The sequence below is a fragment of the Protopterus annectens genome, chromosome 16.part0 (assembly GCF_019279795.1).
Source record: "Protopterus annectens isolate FY-2018-M chromosome 16.part0, PAN1.0, whole genome shotgun sequence".
In the NCBI taxonomy this organism is placed as follows: Eukaryota; Metazoa; Chordata; order Ceratodontiformes; family Protopteridae; genus Protopterus; species Protopterus annectens.
The window spans coordinates 550544335-550570342 of NC_056750.1; the positions used below are offsets into that span (position 1 = coordinate 550544335).

The 26008-nt window shown below is 37.7% G+C and overlaps 1 protein-coding gene across 5 annotated transcripts in view; it reads right to left on the reverse strand.

Moving 5' to 3' along the window:
* Positions 1 to 26008, reverse strand: part of USP20 (ubiquitin specific peptidase 20) — a 5014215-nt gene that overhangs the window by 2490443 nt on the left and 2497764 nt on the right. For all 5 annotated transcript variants that reach the window (XM_044058629.1, XM_044058630.1, XM_044058628.1 and 2 more), the window contains one exon: positions 25305 to 25338. In XM_044058629.1, coding sequence (XP_043914564.1) covers positions 25305 to 25338 — 34 coding nt within the window. The remainder of the gene's footprint in view (positions 1 to 25304; positions 25339 to 26008) is intronic.

Here is a 26008-nt window from a genome sequence, read left to right on the forward strand (position 1 = left end):
CCTCAACAGAAGGATGGACTGTACAGAGATCATCTGGAACTTTGTGTGTTTGTCATGTTGACTGAGACAACAGAGGTCCTAATTCTTTTTTTTTTTTGGCACTAGAATGAATAATGAGCAAGTTCTGGATCCATGTTCGTCTGGTGGGACCTTCTGGATGACTCACTTGTCTAACAGATTTTTTTCATTTCTATAACAGTTGCTTTTCACTGACAGGATGGACTGTTGGGAAGTTTGTTTCCAGGCAGAGGAGCATAAAGAAAGGGGATGGAATGGCTTCTGGTTATAATACTCTGCATCCATAAATCTTTTTGGTGGCTGTCATGGTAATAGTGGAAGGCTCCTTTTTGGTGGCTGCCACTAATACCATGGAATCATCCACTGGGCCTTTACTCCAATACAGGTAATCTTTTGATCCAACAAGCAATTTACCTGGTTTATGCAATATTGGCTCAGTCACATCCATCTCCTTCCATGTCCACTGAGAGAAGAAATCTACCATCTCATCTGCAGGAGAAACCATACAAGAAGTAGCTGAGCCAGATCTGAAGGCCTCAAGAAACACTGATTCCTCTAAAGAGGGGGCTTCAGAAGACCAACCACCTTTCTTTCTCAAAAGTTTGAGGATTTCCCGAACAAAATACTCTCAAGTGGTGATTTGGGGATCCATCCCCTTCACTGAAATCCGTATCTTCGATAAGAGACGCTGGTGAGGAGTTAACATGCCTCTGCAAGTGCCTATGTTTTTTATGTACCTCAGTGGGGGGATGCTCTAGAGATCAGATGACTGATAGGAGTCATGAAGGTGGACTGGCTCGAGGCTCGATGGAACTGTCTGTTCTGATGGGACAGGAACATAAGGATCAGAATTAGGTCTTTTCTCTGGGGGATAAGCAGAGCTGAGAGCATATGGGAGGTCCACTCACCAGAAAAGGAAAGCAGAGGGTGAACCCAGAGCCAACCAAGTGGAAGCAGAGGTACCCAAACCAGATGGGTCTCTGTATCCAACCTTGCTCTGCTCAGGGACTACCTAGCTGCAAAGATCTAAAGGAAAGGCTCTGAATATTTTTGAGTCAATCTCCTACCCCAGATCAGATGACAATGCTTCAGATCAGAGATCCCTCTAGATGGATCAGAGAAGTTACGGGAATGGAAGACTATGTTTTTATATCAGATGAGGACAACCAAACCCAGAAGAAAGACTGGAGTACAAATGATCACAGGAAGGTATAAAGGACTGAAGTTCACATGTCTGCCAGGACATACAGTCAGCAGAACTCCCAAATGAATCTCGGGCCTGAGAACTTTCTAATCATCCTAGTCACACATGCTTCTGTCAGACTTCTGGTAGTCCAGACTGATATGACAGAGAAAGTAGTCAGAGGAGGACTGGATGATCTCCCTACTGGTCTCTCCTACAAGAAGGGAAAGTGCAGCCTGAGTTAATCTGACTCCACACAAAATCTTGACCCTAGTAAAGTTGGAGTTCAAAGCCCTATGGCTATCAGATCCAATGAGAGGAATGGATCTGAAGCTTTCAAAAGTTTTGGGATTAGTCAAAAAAGCCAGAGAAAAGGAAGAGCAGTCGGGGAAGCCCTTCCTGGTCTATTTGCCCTTTTCCCTAGGCTTGTCACAACAGTTCTTCCTTTTATGGCAGTCTGAGGACATCTTCACAGATGGGGAGGCTCTAGGAGCAGACCATAAAGATTGGGACATGTCTCTGTGGCTGGGAGAAGTCCCTTCAAAACAAATCTGTTGCGACATTCAGTGATGGCCCGTTGACCAAATGCCATGCAAATAGCACAATTCTCATCAAGATGGGCCGCACCCAATTGACCAAACAATATACACACTTTTGACAATCATCAGAATTAGAGATTTTGTGACTACAGGCCACATACTTTTTGAAGGCCGATAGTTTCTTGGCCATAAGTAAAAGGAAAAAAAAATGGTAATATTAATGCTAGCAAAAAATGATAACACTATCAATGTACACTACCAGAAAAAGAGAGACAGAGTCTAAGGGTGCAAGCAGTGAAAAACAATTTTTTATTTTTTTTATGGTCTAGAGGAAGAAATATGCGGACTAAGTATATATATATATATATATATATATATATATATATATATATATATATATATATATATATTATATATATATATAAATATATATATATATATGTAGACAGAGTGCCAAAAAATTCAAAAAACTGCAGAAACGAACCTGGGTGAAATGGGCCACATCTGTTTTTTATGAGTGGCAAGCAAGATCTGGGTAATGTTGGGGATAGGATAAGTTCTGAGTATGGGGAGGAGCTTGAGCTGTGGTGGTTTGCAAAGTCTAGAGTGGTCAAAGTTGGATCAGACATTGGATCCAAAGAACCATCCACTGAGAAAGGATGGAACAGACTGCAGAGCTCACTGCTCTCCCACGGAAAACACTGACACATTCTAGAAAATGTCTCAAAAAAAAAGAGAGATTCCCCTGTTGGGAGAATCAGAAACAGAGCTCTCTTCAGAGTGTAAATTAGAAAATTGAGGAAAAAACTTGTATATGTCCCTCCCTCTTACTGTCCATATTCACAATTTTGAATCTCTTTAGGAATAGTAACTCTCTTTTACCAGAAACCACTTCATATGAAATACCAAAAGCAATAATTAAATCCTGAGACAGCCCCAGTAAACTATTTCTCTCTAAGAAAATTTGAGGAGGAGTTTGTAAATGTTTAGTTTTCGGTTTCTTTTTTGACAAGAAAAAATGAGGCCAACAGTTTTATTAATTTCAGCAGCACCTTCCCCATGGATGTGCATAACATTTTGGCCAAACAGGGAAGTCTTTCGAGTTGCCTTTCCTAGGACTGACAAGAATGTTGAATTATATGATGTCTTCCTATTGGTTTCTTGCTGTTACTTGCATTTACATGCAAGCATACCAAAGTATATTTAACTATTTATTGTGATCAACTAGTCTTATTACTGTATTGTACTAAGTACAATAAATACACAGACAACTGTTTCAGTTAATACACTTTCTATTACATTTTCCTTTCAGAGCTACAACCATGAAACACAGATGCTGTCAGCTCTCTATGGCAAATTCCCAAAGCTTGTTTACTGTTACACTCATATTTATACCAAAATGTCTTATATTTTTTCTCACAGTCTGATGTATAACAGTTCTTTCTTTCTATAACAGTTTTCCTTTGTAGTTTGATGATCCATGGAAACTCAGTCTTGCATTATCTGAAACGTGGTGTTCCAGCACTATCTGAAACTTGATGTTACATCTCTTTACTTTGTTGATGTCCTTCCAGCTGCCATCTGCGCAGTTCTTTTTACAGACTTTGTTTTTCAATAACATAATCCTTTACATGGATGCCAATATCTAAGTTATGCCAGCACACTTACTACTACTTATTTTTCAGCATTTTATACTATTTCTAAATTAACCCTTTATATTTTATATCATTCTTGCAGCTTTTTATTCAAAACAATAATCATGCTAACAACAGTTTAAATGGAGACAGAATACTATTTTCTTTCAAGTGATACTCCCTTGTCCACTGAGGGGATGCCAACAGCCACAGAGGGTATGACTAACCCCCCCGCCCCCAGTTCATAGTGGTTGTAGATGCTACACCACAGGGATCTGAGGTAAAATATTAGTGGTCTGAGGAAAAGGCTATGGCCAGAGCACAGTAACCCACCTGTGGCTGAGGCAAATTATTAACCTGCTGTGGTAACAATAGTGATTTGCTTAACTTTTTCTTTTTGTGGAAGAAGGGCTGACTGTGGGACCAGAAGTTCGTTCCATGATCAAGCCAAAAATGGAGCCTCTTTCCTGGAGGAACATACAGAAAGAGCCAGTAAAATGTAAATACTTTAAAATTAGTCACTTTTTCACAAAAACACAGTAAAATGCACTTTAAAACACTTTTTCAGCTCTAAAAAGTAAAATGAACACTTTCACCACATAAAAATGGTTTTCAAATGCTTTAAACAACTTTTAAACTGACAGGAAAAAGTGTGCTCCCAGCCACTACAGTCCATTAAAACACAAACTCCTAGCTAAAAAATAACATTCCTAAACAGGAAAATACAATAAAACAACTTTTTAAATGTAGGTGTTTTCCTCAAAGAGAACTTACCTACCCAGCAAAGGAAAGTACAGTTGTGCAAGTTAAACTTACCATAACAATAGATGTTCGAATGATCACTGCTGCAGTAGCCTTAGCTATATGGATTATATCCTTCCAAAGATATAACAGTCGGCCAGCTCCAAAGGTTCAGGGCACCTTTTACACACCCAACCTTTCAAGCAGCTCAAGGTGAGATGACTAAAAGACAAGCTTGACACAAACCCTTGAGAGCTTTTCTGCCAGCTGAGAGAGGAAGGCTGAGCCCTGAAAGGCCATTGCTAGGAATAACAAAAAAAAATGTCCACACCCTGACATAAAAATGTGTTTAAAAAAAAAAAAAAAAAGAGGGAGTGGCTACTACGGTAAGTGCAACTTACAAAACAGTACTATGTTCTTCATATTGATCGCTGCTGCAGTATCCTTAGCTATATAGGTAGATTACAATGACTAACTATATTTGGGAGGAGGAAAAAGAAGAGTCCAGGAGCCCCTGGAGAATGGGTCAAGCAAAACTTGATATAGACTTAAAGAAGGAATTCAGCTTATAGTACTTTGTAAAAGTATGTACAGACGGCCAAGCAGAAGACTCTAGAATCCAGCCTTTTCCAAAAAACCATAGATGAATCCAAAACTCTGTTACAGTGTGCCTTGATCCTGACTGAAATAGATTTGTCATGATGAGTATAACAAAAGGTAATAGCCTTAGACAACCATTTGGAAATAGTCTGTTTTGTCATAGGTTGTTCCTTCACAAGGAATGAACAACTGATCCAAAGATCTGTCAAGATAGTACTGGGGTTGTCTATGGAGTATCCATAAAAAAAACAGTACTATCTTGAGAGATAGTACTGTACTGGGGTTGTCTATTAAGTATCCATTCCCCCTCATTTTTAAGTTCAGAAAGAAAATGGAGAGATGGACAGTTTGGCTTAAAAGTAAACTTGGATACCACTTCAGTCATAAAATAAGGATTAGCTCTCAAAGAAACACTGTCCCCATGGAAAATGAGGTAGGGTTGACCATAACAGCTGGCAACTCAGATACCCTTCCTGCAGAGTTCAGAACAAACAGTTAAACTGTTTTCCATGTCAAGAACCTAGTCAGCCAGATTAGCTGGTTCAAATGGAGCTAGTGCTAGCTTCTCTAACATGAATTAAGATCCCACGGAGGGGCCATCAGTTTACTTGGAGGCCTCTTACGCAAAATTCCTTTCAAGAGCATATTGTCATGACTGCCTTAAAAGTAAAGGATCCATGTGCTGACATGCTGAAATGGCCAATAAATGAACATTGATAGAGGAATAAGCATGGCCATAGGATAGTAACTCACACAGATACTGTAAACTAGAGAACAACTAGCCCTGAATGGGTGCTGGTTATGTTGTTGGCACCACCTAGAAAACCTTTTCCACTTGCTAATATCTGATTTTCTAATAGCAAGGTTTCTTGCGTCCATTAACACCTGCTGCAAGTCCATAAAAAACAGGTGCCTAAAAGGAATTAACTCATTTCAGCCAAGCGACACCTCCAAGCTTTTCTACAGTTACATCCTACTGACGCCTCTAGGTGTCAAATATTGCACATTCATTTTGCATTAATAATTCCAAAACCCTACTACATACAAAGTAGCAAAATATTACATCTTAAAGTTTATGCAGTGGCAAACACAATTTTATTGATATTAGATATGTCTACTGTATGTAAGGATAGATTACTTGTTGATAATATAATATTTATTTATATTGTCAGGTAGTATATTTTCCTAAATATCTCAACAATCAAGCAGCACAGAAAGAACTGTTTAGCATCATATGAAAACTCGCAGTTGGATAATTAAAATGCTGATGACAATATGTATGCAACTAAGTGGATATTAAAATATTGTAATTTGTTCACAAAATACTATAAACTTAATAGTTACTGTGTTTACTGTGACTTATACAATCCTATTTAAGACCTGGAACCTAGAGAAAACTACCACTATAAAAAACAGTTTGTGCTCTAGAGCTTGCCTTTACACTTTTTCCATAATCCCTATGGTTACGGAGATATGCACATTTGTTTGAAATGTACAGATGATTTGATTCTATCAAAAAAGCTTAGGCTCTACCTATTGGAAGTTACAGAGCACACATCCAGAGCTCCACTGGATGGAATGAGTTAAGACTCTATCATCCTGGAAATCAACTGAGAATGATTGATGTCGGGGTGTATTTAGCACCCCTGTTCCTGTGTGAGTATTTCTATTCTGTGAGGAAGCTTGCGGTAACTGTTCTTGGCCATTTAAACAGAAGGGAGAACTCATCTACCTCAAACCTTGGCATATTTAATTCCTCCATAAACATTTCCATTTGTATCTTTTCTTGATTATCACATTTCTCTGCTTTATACAGACTTTCACAGAATTTCCAAAATATTTCTAATACCGCGACAGGATCTCATGTTACCTTCCTTGTAATAGGCTCACTAAAACTGGCGATAGCCCTTTCTACTTTCTGATGCCTGAGTTGATGTGCTCTACTGACATAATCAAAAAACAGCTGCTTAAGAGCAATCTTTCTAAACTTATTATCGAGGTAATCCCTTATTTTCTGCTTAGCACTCTGCAGTTAATCCTCTTCTTGTTCTGTGAGACTCCCTCTATCCTGCAATACTTTATCATTTGTCAGTCTTTCTAAATAATTCTTGTTACTTCTTAACCATAGCTCCCTTTCTTTTATTTCTAATAATGTTTATGATCAGAAATGACATCTTCGGATACTGCCTATAGACTTCTATATATTTCTATCAATTCTGATTTAGTCAATTGTGTTCCACCATTTATGATTACAATCATACAAGCGAGAGTAGAAGATTATGTATGACAACTTGAGTCTGTCTCGAAAATAAAGGGAAAGATGTATATGTGTATGTTAAATTTCTGGAATGCAAAGGCATCAAAAGTGAAGTCAATGATATCAGTATTCCAACATTCAACATATAAAACAAATTAGAGTACAAAAGAAAAAAGTTTCCTTTTGCAACTGGAACATCAAAACCTCTCCATACTTTAAACTCATAATTGTCTGAATAGTGTCACTGTTATGGAAAAGTTTTTTTTTTTTTTTTTTTTTTTTAAAGCTAAAGTGCAGGGTTAGGCTCACCTTACTAATAAGTGCTAACCCTAACCCTGCCCCTAACCAAACACCAAATCATCTATACAGTATGGATACACACAGACGCACAATGTTAACACACACACCATCAAAAACATACTAAAACATTATGCCTTCACTTAACCGTAACCTAATCCTCCTACACTTCTAAAAACACCCCAATCCCCTAATGCCAAAACCATAGGAATATTTAAATGTTTCTGCATTACTGTCCTAAACTCATATTTACCTTCCATGCAAACATGCAGTGGTCCATTCATATGAAATTGTAACATGATGAACATAGCAATCAACTGAAATTTACAGTAATTCAATCCAATGATCAATAAATAGAAGTTATGTACTTACCATAACGTTCCATGTGGAGTGTTCATCTCGCCTTTGTTCTTAAGCTCTGCATCGAGAAGAAGCTCGAGACAATCTAATACCCACAATCCCTCAGATCTAGTTTGCAAGCAAACCAATCTACATAACAGCACATTCATGCCATACATCTATACATACATAAACAGACACATATAAGTATATGTGTATACCAATATGTACAGAAAAAAATGACAGTAGCGAAATGCTTCTGGCCAGGCATCAAAGAACGTTTCCACATGACTTTATAATGAGAAATAATAGCATCCAGAGATATTGATCTTGTGGAATGTCCATACATAGATTATACAATAACCACTTTGAAAGAGTTCTTTTGGTAACTGCAAGTCCTTTCCTGCTATCAGCAAAAGCCACAAAGAGTTGATCTGTTTTCCTGTGATCTTTTTGTTCTATCCAAATAAAACCTTAGCTGTCTGTGAACATCCAATTGTAACATATACCCATTTTGTTGGAGTGGTTTTTGAAGAAAGTGGGTAATTCAATGGACTGATTAATGTTGTTAATAGGAAGGATGAATTGGTTCAAAGAAAGAAAGATCAGATAAGGCTTGTGCTTGATGGACAGACAACCAGAAAGAGAGTTTTCCAGGACAAAAAATTTAGATAGTAACAAGTTTAGACTAAGGCTTTACAAAGTCTGTGAGCCATGATAGAGCTCCACACTCTTCCACATGGAAATTGAAATGGCAGCCAATTGAACTCTTAGAGTAGCAGGAGAAGCACCCTGATGAAATAAGTCTGTTAAGAACTCTAAAATCTTATTCAAAGAGAGGAAACCAAATTTGTAGAAACACTGCCCTCAACTCCTCTAGATGATGTGCAGATTGTACTCCAAATTGGTCCATTCTTTGACTCTTGGTCTGTGAAAGATGCCCCCCCCCCCATCAGGGGGGAAGCGCCGTGGTCACCCGACTGGTGTGGTGGTGGGCACGGCCGGCCCTGGGCCTCCTTGTTGTTTTTGAGCCACCAGTTTAGGGTCTGTTTTGCAAGTTTTTGTTGTTATGAGAATGTGTGTTAGGTTGGGGTTGTTGTGAATGAAATGGGCACAAACAGTAGCCAGTAGAACTCTCTCATGCAGCCTTCCTTCAGAATTGCAACAAGGGAGGAGGACATGAGGCCCCAACAACACCTTACTAGTTTTTTGCAGGAGATTTCCTTGACAAAGAAGACGTGATGTGAGTCTGCAGTGATAATATTTTACTTTGGGGCCAAAAAAAAAAGTGGCGCGATCAAAAAAGGCGTTTTGAAGAAGGAATGAAGGGTATAGAGGCAGGAAGGATTGTCAGGAGAGTTTAGGAACAGTCAGGAAAGCTCCACGCCCTTCTCGAGCAATAAGTTCCATTAGTCTGTCAAGGGCGGAGTGACCCAGGAGGAGGAAGGAGCACCAAATGCCTTCCAAAATGTCGTTTAATGCTCCAGCAGCTTCCAGCAGCACACGATCCACCACAACATCCCGACCGACAACGAAGAGGAACGGGTCAAGGAAGAAAGGACGGAAGGCCGGAGCGACCTCAATAAGGAGGGAAGAGCCATCACCGGGACAGATGAGCAATCCTTGTGTAAGTGGAGAGGCCAAGGCAGTGAACACAGGAACTATGGTTGTCAATCGGTATAAATTTGTCTCAAATATAGTATATGGAAAGGTGTAGCCCGTATTAAAAATACCGATAAAAAGGTTTTGAACACTATCACATCTGATTTGATGGTGTAAATGACACCCATATGTATATTTTTAAGCATTAACAGTAAAAATAAGCGGTTAAAACATCCATGGATGTGAGTGGAATGGGAGAAAGGAAATACCAACGTAATAAGTCTGAAAAATCCTTAACAAGATGTTCCTGGTTTGTGGATACTTTGAGACAGTTCAAATTATCTGAACTATAAAAGATATGTAGACAGAACAAAAGTCATAGCTATATTACAGGCTCATGTCTGCAATTCTTGTACATTTGGGGGCATGAAACATGAAGTACCTAGGCACATGCCTTAAGAAATACTCATTACTAGCAGCCAAACAGATGAGGGAAGAAACTAAAAAAAATGATAATCCAAAAGGTAAGGGAGTGGAAGTTACTAACTATGGATCTGGACAGTAAGATATAGGCAGTGAAAATGTTTTTGTTCTCCTTGCCTCTATGCACATTTCTATTAATGGGATGATACATTATTACAAGAAATAAAGAAAATTACACACTTTCTCTGGGAAGAAAACAGAGTTGGGGATAATAAAAATTATCAAGTAGAACATTATGCTTATAATGCAGTAGACAGTTTAGCAAAAATGTGGGTATAGGATAAGGAGAGTATGCCCATACAGATCCCAAACGGACAGACAGCAGGAAGTAAAATGCAGTTGAGTAAGTTGCACAAAACAGTAGCTGATAGAATTCCTCACTGCTGCAGTAGCCTTTGCTTATTTGGATTGTATCCTGCCCAGGATATTTATGGAGGGAAATCAGCATTACAATGAAAATTAATTCAGAATTTTTTCAGGACTTTCTTGTCCACAAGAACAGAAACGTTCTAATTCTGATAAAACAACATAAAAGAAACAAAAAATTTAAATTCCAAAAATACATATATATATATATATATATATATATATATATATATCTACAGGATTTTTTTGGGCCAGTACATGGCAGTATGGCATACCGGCACCTCTGTTGCTGTGTTTCTTTAAAAAAACAAACAAAAAAAAATCTTTCTTTTTAAGGGCGTTCTTCTTTAAGAATGCCCTTTGTGTTAGGTCGCACAAACGCAGAAGACCTTCTGCGTCTATGCGATGTGCAACTGATCCTTTACATCTTTCTGGTCCACACATGCAGACTTTGAATTCCTGAAGATGTTTGGACTGTGGACCGTGACTGGACAAGTACGTGTGTATTTAAGTTTTTAAGAGGAGTGTATGTGTGCAAGAAACAGGTAGACAGGTATGTATGTGTATGTATGTATAAGAAGTAAGTAAGTCTGTGCTAAAGCTTTTGATGTCACTGACTGAATGATGGTTTGAAAGTTACTGTGTTTTCCCTAGAAAGCCTGTTCCCTGCAGATATCAAGAGTTTGCATCCCAAATGATTTCTCTCATACAGGTGAAGCAGTAAACTGCTAAAACAGACAAAGATGTTCCAACTCCCTTTACCTATTCTAAGGATATACAATGTCCGTCTTTGCCTTTCATTGGATGGTGAGCAAGATTTGAAAACATTCCAGGAAATAAGATTCCTTAGTTACTGAGATAAGTATTGGGTTTACATATTCCACGTAACAGCCGGACTTGCAGTATAGTTTGGAAAAGAAACTAATGTAAACATGGGTGAAAAACATAAGACAGTCACGGAGTTGAGTCTAGCAGCTTCTTGAGGCACTGTGAAATGTACAAAACAACACTAATACCTTAAAAAGCAAAGCTTCATCAGTCGTAGCGACTGCTCTGTATATAGACGCACGGGGATACATGCTGATGTATACGTGATAGAGACACACGCATATAAAGGACACAAGAATTGTACATGCTTGCCTGTATTCTGTAGCTGGTTTGCTTACTATGTTTTTTTTGTTTGTTTTAATTTAATTGCTGCAGTAAAGGCACTGTCTTATAGCAGTACTACTTCTACGACTGTGAATTAGGCAGGTGAAAGCAGCTGACAACAGGACTTTTCATATGCAGAGTGAGGTCCTATGCAATGCTATCCTGCAGGAAACTAGTCAGCATCACGCAGTGAGATCCAGATACCTCAGTTATATTAATGCAAACGTGCATGGTGCAGTCACGAAGTGACCCCACCCATGAGCCTTTCTTCATTCACGAGGTAAATGCATGCACCACAGAGAGTAATTCGGCATTAAGTACTGCAGCCTTGGTTTTTACCCTCTGCAGTCTGCACGTTATTGAAGAACAAAATCAGCAGAGGGTCAGGACAGGATGATGAACTAACTTGCCACGTAGAGCTTTCCTTTGAAATGCTCATCGTTGTGACTTTGCGGATGCTTCTCTAAATGCACGTTTTCAAGAGCTTTCTAGTTACTGTTCACCAATACTGAGTGCGTTTATCAAGCCCCACTGAACACTTTATGAACCTGCTAAAGAATACAGTTCAGTGGTTTGTTTACTATTTGCTCCCCACGTTCAGTTCCAAAATGACACTCCGAATCTTTGGTACCCATCAACAGCATTTTCTTTGATTCTTTTAATAGAAAAAATTTCTTGTCCTATTAATGCAAACTGGCTAGTGGGGATAGATATGACTATATGGGATACTAGTCATGACTCATCTCCAGTACAACTAAAAAAATCTCCAGTGACAGACATCAGAATGTGTGTTAGGCAAGGGCCACCTGCTCTTACAAGTCATAATTATTTTAAAAAAATCCAACCTTTAATTAACTAATGTACCATAAAGTTTCACTTTGAAACAATTAGGTATGCAAATCCAGAATTCAACTTGTTAGCCAGAATACTCAAATTTATATTCTGTAATTAAGCATGTCTAAAGCAGTTAACACTCACGTGTGTGTGAGTGAAATGTCCAAACTTTCGCAAAAATGTCAAGATTTTAGTCTCACATCCGTGGTCTGTTTCTCATAAAACTGTTTTTCTGGCAAATCGCTGAGGATTAAGACAGCAAATAAAGGCAGATATTTGAGCTTTAGACTTCATATCCTTCAGAAAGAACAACAAAGTTTTGCATTAGTATAAACTATCAACTTTCTAAGTTTTTAAGAGCAATATTTAAAAGGTGTCCCTATTTTTGGACATTTGACCCCCTCATTATGTGTGTCTTTGTCCAGATTTCTTTAAACGGTTGAGAGGCATGGGAGAGATTCTAAGAGGGAGGTAAGGGTGCATGTATGCGTAACACCTCTCATTTGTACAGATTTTCACAGAATGTCTAGATTTGTGCCTTATATTTGTGGTCTGTTCCTCATAAGTTTTTTTTTTTTTTTGAGAAATCACCGGGATGATCTAAGGATTAAAGTTACTAATGGCATGCATTTCAGTTTAGTTTCAGACTTCATATCTTTTAGAAAATGCATTCCAACACAAATCCTGTTATTCTAGCAATTTTCTGAATTTATAAGAGCAATATTTAAAATGTGTCCCTAGTTTTGGCCTTTGCCCCCCCATTATGACAGGCTTTGCCCAGACTTCTTGTGCTAAGAGGTTGAGAGGTATGGTGTGTGTGTGTGTGTGTGTGTGTGTGTGTGTGTGTGTGTGTGTGTGTGTGTGTGTGTGTTAGAGAGATAGGTAGCTTACCCCTCAACTGCCCAGGTTTTTGCAGAATGTCCAGATTTTTGTCCCATATTTTTGATTTTTCTTTATTAAAAGACTGAAGTTGCTAAATAATGACATATATACGAGTATTAGACTTCATATCCTTTAGAAAATGCATACTAACACAAATCCTGTTATACTAGCAATTTTCTAAATTCATGAGAGAAATATAATCTGTTCCTATTTATTTTAGTCTTTGTCCAGATTTCTTGCATTAAAAGGTTGAGGTGTGTGTGTGTGTGTGTGTGTGTGTGTGTGTGTGTGTGTGTGTGTGTGTGTGTGTGTGTGTGTGTGTGTAACAGTGAAGTGCCCTAGTTAGGGCTAGCAGGTGGTTAGTAATTTGCTTAGGCTCAAGCCCTGTACCTTAGCTAAAGGAAAGAATAGCCTGAATCCTCTAGCCAAAATATGCAACTGTTTTGCTTAGCAAATTATATCACTGCTGTGTGTTTAGAGTTTTAATGCAGTGTTAGTAGCACAGCAGGTAGCATACTTTTGTTTTGACGCAGAAGGCTGTGGGTTCTATTCCCACAGCATGTAAATGAATTGCTGATACTGTGTTGGACTCTAAGAGGGCGGGGTGCTGCAGTCCTGAGTATGTCCTCCTTTGGATGATGCCTAGTAACCATAAACCTGTTTTAGTTTGCCATCCATTCCCTTTTGCAATATTACCAGCTTATCATTTGTAATGTAACATAGGCAATTTATTCTTCAAGGGCAGCAGGCAGTGAATTTGCAGATGAAAATCTTGAATATATATTTTTTTGCTAGCAGCAACCTTTTCATTAGTTACAGTCAGATCTGATTAATGTGGAAATATTCGGATGACTTTTACTTCTGCAGAGACTGTGCATATTGACTGATATTGGTGGGTTGTAATGACAGAAGTTTGAGTGGCCTTTTATGGTTGAAATGTTCTGAATTGGGTAGTTTGGGCATTATTGGTTCATATGTTTTGTTTCTTTGCTTACTAATAAAAAATTAAAACACACTAACAAGTGGTGTATTATACAAGGGATATAATTTAATTATTATACATTATAATTTAATACAATCAGGAAGGTGAATCAAAGAAATTTTGCATGGTCCTAAAAATGTGTGCAAGGGGTCTATGATTTGAAAACAGCCCAAAGGTAAACAATCTGCCACTGGCCAGATGCATTTTCTTTGAATGTGGGTTTCAATGCTGTTTCAATGAATGTGAGTTTCAAAGTCACAGACGTTTTAATGTTGTCCGTTTTCATTGTGAGACTGTTTGCTTTGTTTAGCAAACGTCTATCAGTGTTTGTGCTGGAAATTATGATATAAAAGTTTTAAATTAAATCTAAATATCTGTAATCATTGTAGAAGTGAAGAAGAAAGCAGTATACACACAGAGTTTTGAACAGTGTTTATGGCAACTGGAGAGAAATAGCCAAATAATGCAACACTGGAATGGTTGAGTGGGGGGGGGGTTCACACACATGCAACATATGCGTACCACCACCTGTTTACAAAAAAGCACTATATATATATATATATATATATATATATATATATATATATATATATATATACATACACACACACAGAGAGACAGAGACACACACACACACGCACACACATATATATATATATATATATATATATATATATATATATATATATATATATATATATATATGGGTCTACTACGGTTGATTGAAAACTCACCTGACTGAAGATTAAATTACTAGGACCACACCACTGAAAACTCATTTCGTTGAAAGTTATAAATGCCCTTTTCCCCATTGTAGTGCAATCCCGGAGTTAGTATATAAAGTAAGAGGGGGTGTAGCCCTTCACATATTATAAACATTTTAAACTATACACAGTGATATAGGTGCAATGAATAACGGTTTCCAAAAGAGAATATATAACCACACCCCCCTTACTTTATATACTAAGGCCATTTATAACGTTCAACTAAATGAGTTTCAGTGAAGTGAGCTTTCAGTGAAGTGGTCCTAGTAATTTCATTTTCAATCAAGTGAGTTTTCAATCAACCGTAGTAGACCCATATATATATATATATATATATATATATATATATATATATATATATATATATACACACACACATATATATATATATATATATATATATATATATATATATGCATGCATATACTACACTGAAAATAGGATGGACAGTAAGTGCTGCTACTGCAGCTTGGAAGAATTTAAACATCTACAGTTATATTAAGCGTAACTTATACTAATGTACTATGTTCATTACCATCACTGCTGCAGTAGCCTTTGACTATTTGGGGTGATTATCAAAGCTTATCCAACCCAGGAGGAGGAAGAATATGGATCCAAGATCCTTTGGAGAATGGTCTTATCAAAATCAGTCTTGGACCTAGAAAAGGGATACAGTTTGTAATGTTTTTTGCATGTATGTACAGAGGATCATTTTGTTGTCCTAGAATGCTTCCAGAATCTACCCGTTTCCAATATGTCAACAAAGAAAACAAGGCTCTCTTAGAAAGTTCTTCAATTCTGCCTGAAAGTGCTTTACCACAGTGGGACTAGTAAGAAAGGATATACTAAGCGATAACCAACTGCAGCTGTCAGAATTGAGACAGACTGTTCTTTTCCAGTCCCATACTAGGAATTCCACAGCTGTATAGCTTTCCTAAAGGACTTAATACTGACAAGATAATACTTGAGTTGCAAGAGGTCATGGAATCTATTCTCCCCAGCATTCTAGTTTTTAAAAAAATAAGGGAGATAGATGGATAGATTCAAAGGTACACACTTAAAGTAGTAAAAGCATACATGAGGGACTTTTTATATAGATAACCCTATATGCATGGAAAAGCAAAAGGGTTAAATCCACTACGAATAGCTGCAACCTGGATAGTTTCTTGCAGATGTCAGTGCAATAAACCAGTTGGTCTACCAAAAATATGAATCTAAAGCAGCCAGAATAGCTGTTTCAAATGTATACAGAAATAACATTCCCTGGAAAAACTTAAGATCCCAATTAAGTGTCAGGAGAATAACATGTGGTGAGCTTGCATATCAATGGAAAAACCTCTTTGTAGAACAGCTTCAGTTAGGTCTAAAATGAAGAGGACTACCCACGGGCAAATATGCTGAAATAGCTGATGAAGACCCCTTGCCAAAGGAATAAACAGACCATAGGATACTAACTCTCACAAATGATTGAGGACCACTGGTAATAATCCTGAGTAGGGCCATGGTTAAAGGTGAGGCACCAACTAGAAATCTTCCCCATTGGTTAACATATGATTTCCTAGTTGCAGGACTTCTTGCCCCCTTAAGTACCTGCTGCATTTCCACATGAAAAAGGTGCCTAAAAGGCATTAGAACTGAATCATCCAGGTAGTCAGTTGAAGTTCTATGACACTAGGGTGTATCAAACTTCCCCTGTCTTGAGTGAATAGATGATCCATACCTGTCAACTGTACAGATTTTCACAGAATGTCCAGCTTTTGCCTCGTATTTCTGGCCCATTTTTCATAAAATTGCAATTTTCTGGCAAATTATTGGTAAATCATTAAAGACTGAAGTTAGAAAATAATGACAGACATTTGAGTTTCAGACTTCATACCCTTCAGAAAATTCAAGCTAATGCAAAACCTGCTATTCTAACAACTTTCTAAGTTTGTAAGAGCAATATTTAAAATTTGTCCCTATTTTGGGGTCTTTGTCCTACTTTCATTTATGGCTTTGTCCAGATTTCTTGTTCTAAGAGGTTGAGAGGTATGAATAGATCCAATCTCCAAGGAAGTTTGTGGTGTTTACCCCAGCTGATTCTGTAAGAAGTGATAACCAATGTTGCCTGGGCCACAAGGGAGTCACCACAATAATTTTTGAAGTCACCTTCTGAATCTTTGGAATGACCCTCAATATCGCCAAAAAAGATGGAAATGGATGTAGGAGCATTACCAACCACAGGAATGAAAATACATCTATTTTCTAGGCATGCCTGCAAGGAGACCTGGTACAGAATTTGCTTGTCTGCCTTAAAAGGAGGCAAATAGATCTCTTTCAGGTGTTCCTGACAAATGGATTCATTCCTTGAATATCTGCTTATTCAATTTCCATTTCAGAGGATCTGTCCTGGTCCTCCTTGGCTAGTCTGCTACTACAATTTTCTCTCTGACAAAATATATAAGATACTTGGACAGTTCTACAATGCTATAGAGCTAACTCCCAAGCCATCATAGCCAGCTTGCACAGGGAACAGGATGTGGACATCACAGTTTATATACCACATCAGTGTAATACTACCTGTAATCATCTGTAGTGGTCCTGGGGGGCCACAAGTTTTGAGGATATTCTATAGCATGGGTCACAGATAACATCTCTTTGACATTCATGCACCTTATTCTGTTCAAACCGTCCTACAGGCCTTGCACCTTTACCCCCCCCCAAGCAAAAACTGAGGCATCTTATTGCTTTTACCAAAGCAGTTCCTTCTTGAATGCTGAGATAGCCATTCTGAAGGCGTAGTCTCTTTTTCTGAAAGGGTTCCTGTTTATTGTTGTTTCCCTCCTACCATATATTTATGTTTCCTGTTTGTCAGCAAATGGCAGGAAATTATTATTTTTGGATTTTTCTCCTTTTTAAAAAACAGAGGATTTGTAAATTTTATAAAGTGGAGCTTGAAAACTCTTAGTAACTGCCTGAATTAACTTCTATCTATCAAACTGAGAAAAAATGAACAGCAGCAGGGCCAAAAAAAACCTCTAAGTCAGCATTAGAGTTTAAAATCTCAGACTTTACCTCACCCGAAAACTTTTCAGTACACACCATGGTATATCTTCTCAAAACAGTAGAAGTAGTAATGGGCCCTAGATACAGTGTCTGCACAATCATATACACTCTTCAAAGTATGTTTAGACACCTGACAGGTTAAAAATTGTAGGACTTACACAGGACCTACCTTCTGAAGGAATTGGGACAGAAGAATCCCACAATATCTGACAGAACAGACTGGAAAAAGGACATTCGCTTATGAAATCTGTAAAATACTTACCTACTTAACCACAGGAGTAGGGCTGGTATTAATAAATGTTCTGCCTTTTTCTTGAGAGGAACTAAAGGCTGTGGGTCAGGGTTACTGCAGGCAACATTTATTACATCCTCTAAGGCTGGCAAATTGGAAGAAAGGGAGGGCACAGCGTGAGGTAAATACACTTGCAGCATAGGATATCATATCTCCTCATTTTAGGGGAAACATTCACTTGTTTCCAACAAAATACATAATTTATCCTGGAATTAGTCTTAAAGGAAATTCTTCTAATGGAGTTGGAAAAGACAAACTTCCATCTGATTCAAAGTTTTAGGCTTGAAAGTCTGACAAAGTAAAGACCCTGTCATTGTCTATGCCAGAATTCCCTGACATTTTCCTCAGGAATGATTTCTACTCACTAGGATAGAAAGCCTGCAATACACTCTTGACTAAGGTATGAAAACCATTATTAAGAACAGATAAAATATGAAACGTCTAACCTTTAGTTTCTTTTTTCTAGGCATATCCTTGTAGGAAGACTGCGAAAGGCAACCCATATTATCCTGAGCAAGAAGTCTCTTTCCAGTCTAACCTGAAAAGATCCTTCTGGGGTATCTCCTACACCTAAAATGTATGGGTTCTCCCATCCCCATATTTGACACAAACAGCCGAAGAGGATGTGTCTGACCCCCTGTGACAACCCCTCCCTGGGTCAGTAATCAAGGAGCTTGAATCCTCACCACTGACACTGGACAGTGAAATTCACTTGGAACAAAAATAATTACACACAGTATTTCCAGATGCAGCTCTCTGCATCAAGCACAATTTCCCTTAAGAGCACACAGGGAACACAATCAGTTCAAGGTCTGTATTTCTCTCCCTCTCTCTCAACATGGCCCCACTGAGACAACCCCCCCAACAGTGGCACCTCTGTAGAGTTGAGTCCTCAGCCAAGTGTCCTAGCCAAGTCCTCCAGCACCCTCCCTGTGAAACCAGTGCTTCATGTGTCCCTACTCCAAGTAGCTAACATACCCACTCTTGCAGATTTGATTTACAAACACACACACACACACACACACACACACACACACACACACACACACACACATACATACATACATACACACACACACTCACTCTCACACCTGAGAAAGGCCGGCACAGATTTATTAGCTATGCCCCCTTCTACCCAGACTATAAGGTAGTTACTGCCACCAGACACTCCAAAGCCAGCTACTCTAAGGCTCTTACAAGGGTACCCAATTATACTGAATTAAATTAATAGTAATACAAATTATAGTGTCTGACCAGTGCAGTAAGGCTTTCAGGAGTGGCCACAGAGTCACCATACAGACGTAAGTATTCTCAAAGGTTAAACTATTTTCTAAAAGAACAGCCACAATGAAAAGTTTAAATGCATTTAATAACAAATAACAGATTCGCACAGATACAGAAAAACAGTACTTAATTAACCTCACTATACTTTCCTGACTGATGTAAAGAATGAATATTCCCTGGTCACTTACTAGAGCAAGGCAAAATGAAGTAGGTGAGTGGTCTTCCTTCTTTGTCAGATTCCAAAAACAGATTGCCTTCAAAATTCTCTCTCATTTGGTATTAAACATCATTTTTGTCCTAGTTTACAGAATGACATCACATGCATCTAACTTCCGGTTCCCATGTAACCCCCCCCACACACACACACACACACACACTGCTAGAAACTGAACCAGAGTTTGGCACATATGTGTTACCATACACATAGACAGAGCTTTACTGAGATATGTTATTTCATCAGGGAGCTATAAAACCATAATACACTTCCACTCTTCCTATAGAAACTAATAAACCATTCTCTGGTGCAGACATTTAGTCTTTGGCTGCAATCAGGACTGCAAGATACAATCTTTATGGCCTAAACCAGGTAATTTAATTTCTTACTATTTTTCAAAGTCAGCTGGAGTGAGAGTCACCTCTTCTCTTCCAGTATCCTCTGTTGAAACATATACATTTAATCAGTTACAATACAGTCAGAACCCACTGTTGGTACATTTTTTAACTCAAGCATCTGTACAAATCAGCTTGATATAGAAATGACATACAATTCTTTACAAAATTCCAGGTAGCTGTGCTGGCATAAGTTACATAGCCACTGCCCTACCTCTCCTGGCTTATCTGGCAATACCTCACATCATCACACCTCTGGTCCATAATGATCAACAAGGCTATACCACAAGGATTCAAGAAAAGCAGTAAGTAGTCCGAAGAACCAGCAACGGTCACTGCACGGTCACAAACCACCGGCTGAGCCACTAACTGAGCCCAAGATGAAGGCAAGGGCTCATGCTTCAAATGTTTTTTTTTTTCCTTTTTAGGTATGTTGGAAGGAGGAGAAGCAGGGCCAAAGAACCTATGCCTCAGCCTAGGAAGAAGCCTGACTGCCATTAAGCACTGCTGGAAAGAGTTGGTTGGAAAGTTAACAGTCAGACAAGTGTTTGCAAGCAGTGCACACACCTCCCTACCCAGTCCCTCAAAATCTAAAATTAAAAGCAAAAGCAGTACACAAAATTCCATTCAGAACAAGTCCCTTTCACATAAAGTGCACTGACAGAAAACAAGAAATGAAGAAAAGATGTCATGACATACACTCAAGCAAACATAAAATACATTATTAGCCCTGAAATATACTCAACATTGCTTAAATGTAACACCTTCAAGCAAAATATCTCAAGCATTAAAATGATGAGAGGAAGAAGTCAAAATGTATGCAAGCCCCAAAACATTCAAGTGTTCAGGTACATAAAAACAATTCCCAAGCTTTAAATCCTTACACTTTAGTTAAAATGTCTCAAAAGCAGTACATTTTTCTCACAAAACCAGTTCCAGTATTCAGTAATAAGCCCTGTTCTAAAATAGCAGTTTTTCACAAGAAAGTTCTGATATAAAAAGAAAAAAAACTTCTGATATTAATAAAATTGCAAACATTCTTCAGAAAGTAGAAAATACATAAAAAAATTAAAATATATTTAAAAAAGCATTTTTTTCTATGTGGAATGGTTCCTTTATGGGGGCTTATGGGCGACAAATGAAACCTGTAACCAGTTGCTGTTTCCTGTAAAGCCTCTCAGCTTTCATTCATTGAGGTGGCACGAAAGTTCTGAAAAAAAAAACTGTCAAGTAATCTTCAATTGGAAAGCTGATTTCCCGCCAGAAATGGACTGTCCTTTATCAGCACTAAGAGCGAAGGTGTGGGAAGAAGCCAGAATTTTGTGAAAATGGACGACTGTTGCGTCCTGGGCAGGATACAACCCAGACAGCCAAATGGCTACTGTAGCAAAGAAAATGATGAACATTAAGAGGAAGTAACATGCATGGGGGATATCAAAAAGAACAGAAGGAAACAAAAGATTTGTATTACATGACAGGGACAGGCTTCCATATTGTGGAATAAAATCAGAATACAGACGAGAGAGAGAGTGATATGAGTAATGGATGATTGGCTGTTCCTGGATGAATAGTGGGTGGAAATGAAAATGGTAACGGCAATAAAAAGGGGATAATTATTAGAACATACAGAATTACATGTCCTATTTATTAAAATCAAAGGAAATTATGCAGTATTAGGAGAAAAGATGGGATGGCAAATTACAAAGAATGAATGACAGAAGTGTACATAGCTTCAAAATGCATGTAAATCAAAAAAGTTCACAATAGTTGCATGAAGATGCCTGCATACCTATCTTTATGCACCCAAACATACTGCAGAGCTTCACAGTAGCTGTTGGTGGCATGTGGAACATGACAAGGAAACTGGGAGCCTGTCTTCTGAAAGCATACAGATTTGACCAGGCTCAAATATACACTGCAAAATGTCCTAGGGAAGATACTGGGTGAATAAGTTGAAATTACTAAAGAGATGTTGCTATGTTGCAGGAGGTAACTATAATGTCAAGACACAAGGTGGCTTAATTACTTTCAATTATGTTAGCTGCCAAAAAAAGTGATGACCAGAAAGTAGATATCAAAGGTGAGACCGATCTTGAAAGGTATACTAGGTAACTTTAAGGAAATAAAGCAGCTGGAGAGAGGCTTGCTAGGCTGGGGAAAGAACAACAAACATACCTTTAAATGGAATTTGGGGGGACCATTACTTTCACAATGGGGACCAGAATAATGGGGGATACAGGAATGGAGAGAACTGAAAATGGTGCAAAAAGCAAAGGAGTAATAGCATACCTCTTAGAGCAAGAAATCTGGACAAAGCCATAAATAATGGGGGAACAAAGGCCCAAAAATAGGGACACTTTTTATATACTGCTCTTACAAACTTAGAAAGTTGACAGAATAGCAGGTTTTGCGTTAGTATGAATTTTTTTGAAGGGTATGACGTCTGAAACTCAAATGTTTGTCATTATTTTCTGACTTCAACCCTCAATAATTTGCCAGTAAGTTGCCAAAAAAAATAAATAACTTTATGAGAAAAAGACCAAAAATATGAGTCAAAAATCTGGACATTCTGTGAAAATCTGTACAGTTGAGAGGTATGCAACAAAGGCCTAATGCCTGGAAAATGTTAATAGTTCAAAATGTTAAGAAGTTTATGTAAAAAGTGAATATGTACACTCACTAAGTATATGATCATGATGTTGCTGTTGACTTTAGATACATGTTATTTGATAAAGTGAGTTCAATAAAGTTGTGCTAAAAAAGTGGAGAAAGGAAAATGCATATACACCCAAAATAGAAACAGGTGATTAATGCAGAGATAAAACAGAGAAAGGTTGGATTTCTTGTTTCAAAAACAGATGTGGAAAATAACTCATCCAGAGGAATTCTGAAATGAATGAATGGATACAAGAAATAATCTCAACAGGTACACAGGAGGTTAAAACAAGGGGATATGTTAGAAAGATCCAAGGCAAGCAGATGGAGATCATTCAAGATGGAACTGAAGACAATGGGAAAAGACAATACAGGGTAGAAATTAAATGAAATATATGTGCAGAAAGAATGTGGAAATGTGGATTGGTAGAGAGAGATCAACAGCCAAAAAAAAAATAAAAACAAAAACAGAGAGGGATTAATGGAGGGGAAAGACTGACCACACCTGGTAAAAATACCAGGAACCAAAACAGGTATTTAAAGAACAAAATTAACAGAGTACAGGGTTCTAAATGATGACATTGCTAGTCAGGCAAACAAAATAAAAATGGAATGGAATGGAATGGAATAGAATGGAATATAATATCAGATAAGCAGTTAACAGTAGAACAAAGGATGTACATTATATGTATGGCCTCAAAATATGCAACAATGTAAAGAAAATTTAGATTTTTTGCAAGGAAGTGACTTCATATGTATTTTTAAATCCATAATATGTTGAAAAAATACGCCCAACTAATGGTACCTGTTGAAGATGTAATGCAAATGAGGTAGCTGGTTACCTATTTTTTGGGTTACATGGAGTTTACAGAATTTACACAATATCTACAACTAATGTAGAAGCAAATACTTGGACAGGAAGCACAATTAAGAAAAGAACCAATATTATTAATTTGGGATACAGACTGTAATCAGCCAAGACAATGCCAGCATTAGCAACCCTGATTATACTAGTGGAAAAATAAACCATTACCCACTAAACACACACACATAAGAGATGTTTTAGAATTAATGAAGGAACAGAGAAAGAGAAATGGGTTTAAAGAACATCAACTTAGGGAAGATGCATGGCAATAAGTGGGAGCTCTGGATTCAATATACTCAGACATTATATAACTGAGTATAAAGATACACAATGTGACCTAATAGCCACTACTTGAGAAATATAACAACATTTCAGGTAAAAAAACAAGAAAAAATTAAGACATAACACTTTGTGTAAATAGGGAACAACTGCTGGTTCTTAATGTTAATATAGTTTTTGTGCTGTAAAAGGGGAGTTTGAAAAGTGGGAAAAAAGGAGAAGGAAAATAAAAAAGGAAAAAGAAAACTAAAATAGAACATGCAATATCCAGATGTGTGGCTGCCTAATGTACAAGGATAAATGAAAGTATCACAAGAGGGAAGTTTTGACAGTTGCCCTCTGGGGACCCAAGCATTATACTGTACCATGCATGTTAACTACAGAGTACGTATAGTCTTGACTTCATTTTATATAAATAAAGACAACATGTTACAAATAACTTTAGATTGACTAAGATAACTGTGAAGTGCAAATATGCAATGGAACAGATGAATGCCTCCACTGTAATTTATTTATTTTCATTTTACAACATGCAACAAGGCCTGGGCAATATTACATCATCTTCCAAAGTAACACAGTTATTTTAAAAAAATTCATAACACATCAAACAATAGGTTACTTGGTAAATGCTGCCTTTACTTCAGAAGGGAACTGATATTTTTAACCACAGCTGGCAGGTCAACATGATTAAAATATTCTTCGTGTTTACTAAGTCTAGTGGTAGTTCAATTGTATTAACTGCTGCTAACATAATTCTGTTCTTCTTTGTTTTGTGGGCAGCTGGATGCAACAGTTTACTGACGTTCCCTGTGAAGGAAAGCAGTGTAAACACCATCAGTAGAACAGTGCAAATGAATAACTACATGGCTGCCATGTCATCATAACACGAAGCATTCTGAAATCATACTTCCACCTACCAACACATCATTCCAATGTAAAAAGGCCATTTAAGGTGTATGCTCGTTTAACAGAAAGTCAGATTTGGGGTTCTTTACCAATTTGCAGCAAAATCCATTTATGAAATAGTCATGTTGAAGCTGCTCGAGGCTCACTTGCTTCCAAATGAATGCACATCAATGTATTTCAGGGTGAACAGACTTGAATATACTGATATGATCTCTAGCCATACTTTTTCCCCAAGTTGATTGGCATGACCTCAAAAGCAGTATATAAAGGGAATCAGAGGTGTGGAGACAGATACCACATGTTGGTATGCTGCCCCCACACCACTATTAAAACTCTTTTTTGGTTGCCAATATCACAAGCATTTGTGTATATGGGCAACTGGCAACGAGTATAAGACAGTCAAGTAGATGGTGCTGAACTCGTACAGTAGATATGTCCTGAAAGTTATCTTCAACTCCCTAGTCTCCCAAGTGAATGTAAGCTGAATTAAAAAAACAGCATGAAAATGGACATTCCATACCTCACAGATAACAGACTACAAAAACTTTAAAAAGCAGTCCTGAAAGAAATGTCAAGTGAATATATTATATATAACCCAACATTTGACTCTGAACCAACAGGTCACAAAGTCTGCAGCAACAACTGATAGCTCTAAAAGAACAATTATTACATATCAAATGCTATAATATAACTTACTTTTTGCACTTTTCACAGCTGTACATGTTATCTCCTAAAAAATAAATAAATAAATAAAAATAATTTAAATTCTTGCACTTTTCACAACTGTATATAATAATGCTGAATCCTGAAAAAAATAATGCTGTGTATTATTGGATGTATATAAGAGAACTACATAACTTGCAAGCTGAAAATAGAAAGGGCAACTGCTTTACTTACTGAATAACTGCTCGAGTTTTGATGACTTGGGAGCCCACTGGAAGAAACAGCGACAAACTCACTATTTGCTGATATGTAAGAAATCATGCTCCAGTGGGCAACAGCTAGGACTTCCTCTTCTGATAACTACAGGATGCTACCGTGTGGAAATTATGTAACACTTTGTGCTTCAGAATACATAGATCACATGCTGGCACACATAATACTGTCATGTGCTGGGCAGAATGGAACACTCTGACCTTATGCTTCCCAGCTCTAGCCCCATGCATTGAGCATGCAAAAGCTGAACAGTGCAACAAACAAAAAACAAGCTTATAAAATGATACGCTTGCTCACTGTGGTGAAAATCCTCTACTCTTAATGAATAGAGAAGCTATCCAAACACAAGGGGATAAGAAATAACTTGTAACTAACAGATCTGTTTATTTTTCAATTGAACTGTACGGGTCTATATTATAAGTTCGAAGTCTGAAAACTTCGAATTTCATATGATCGACTCCATA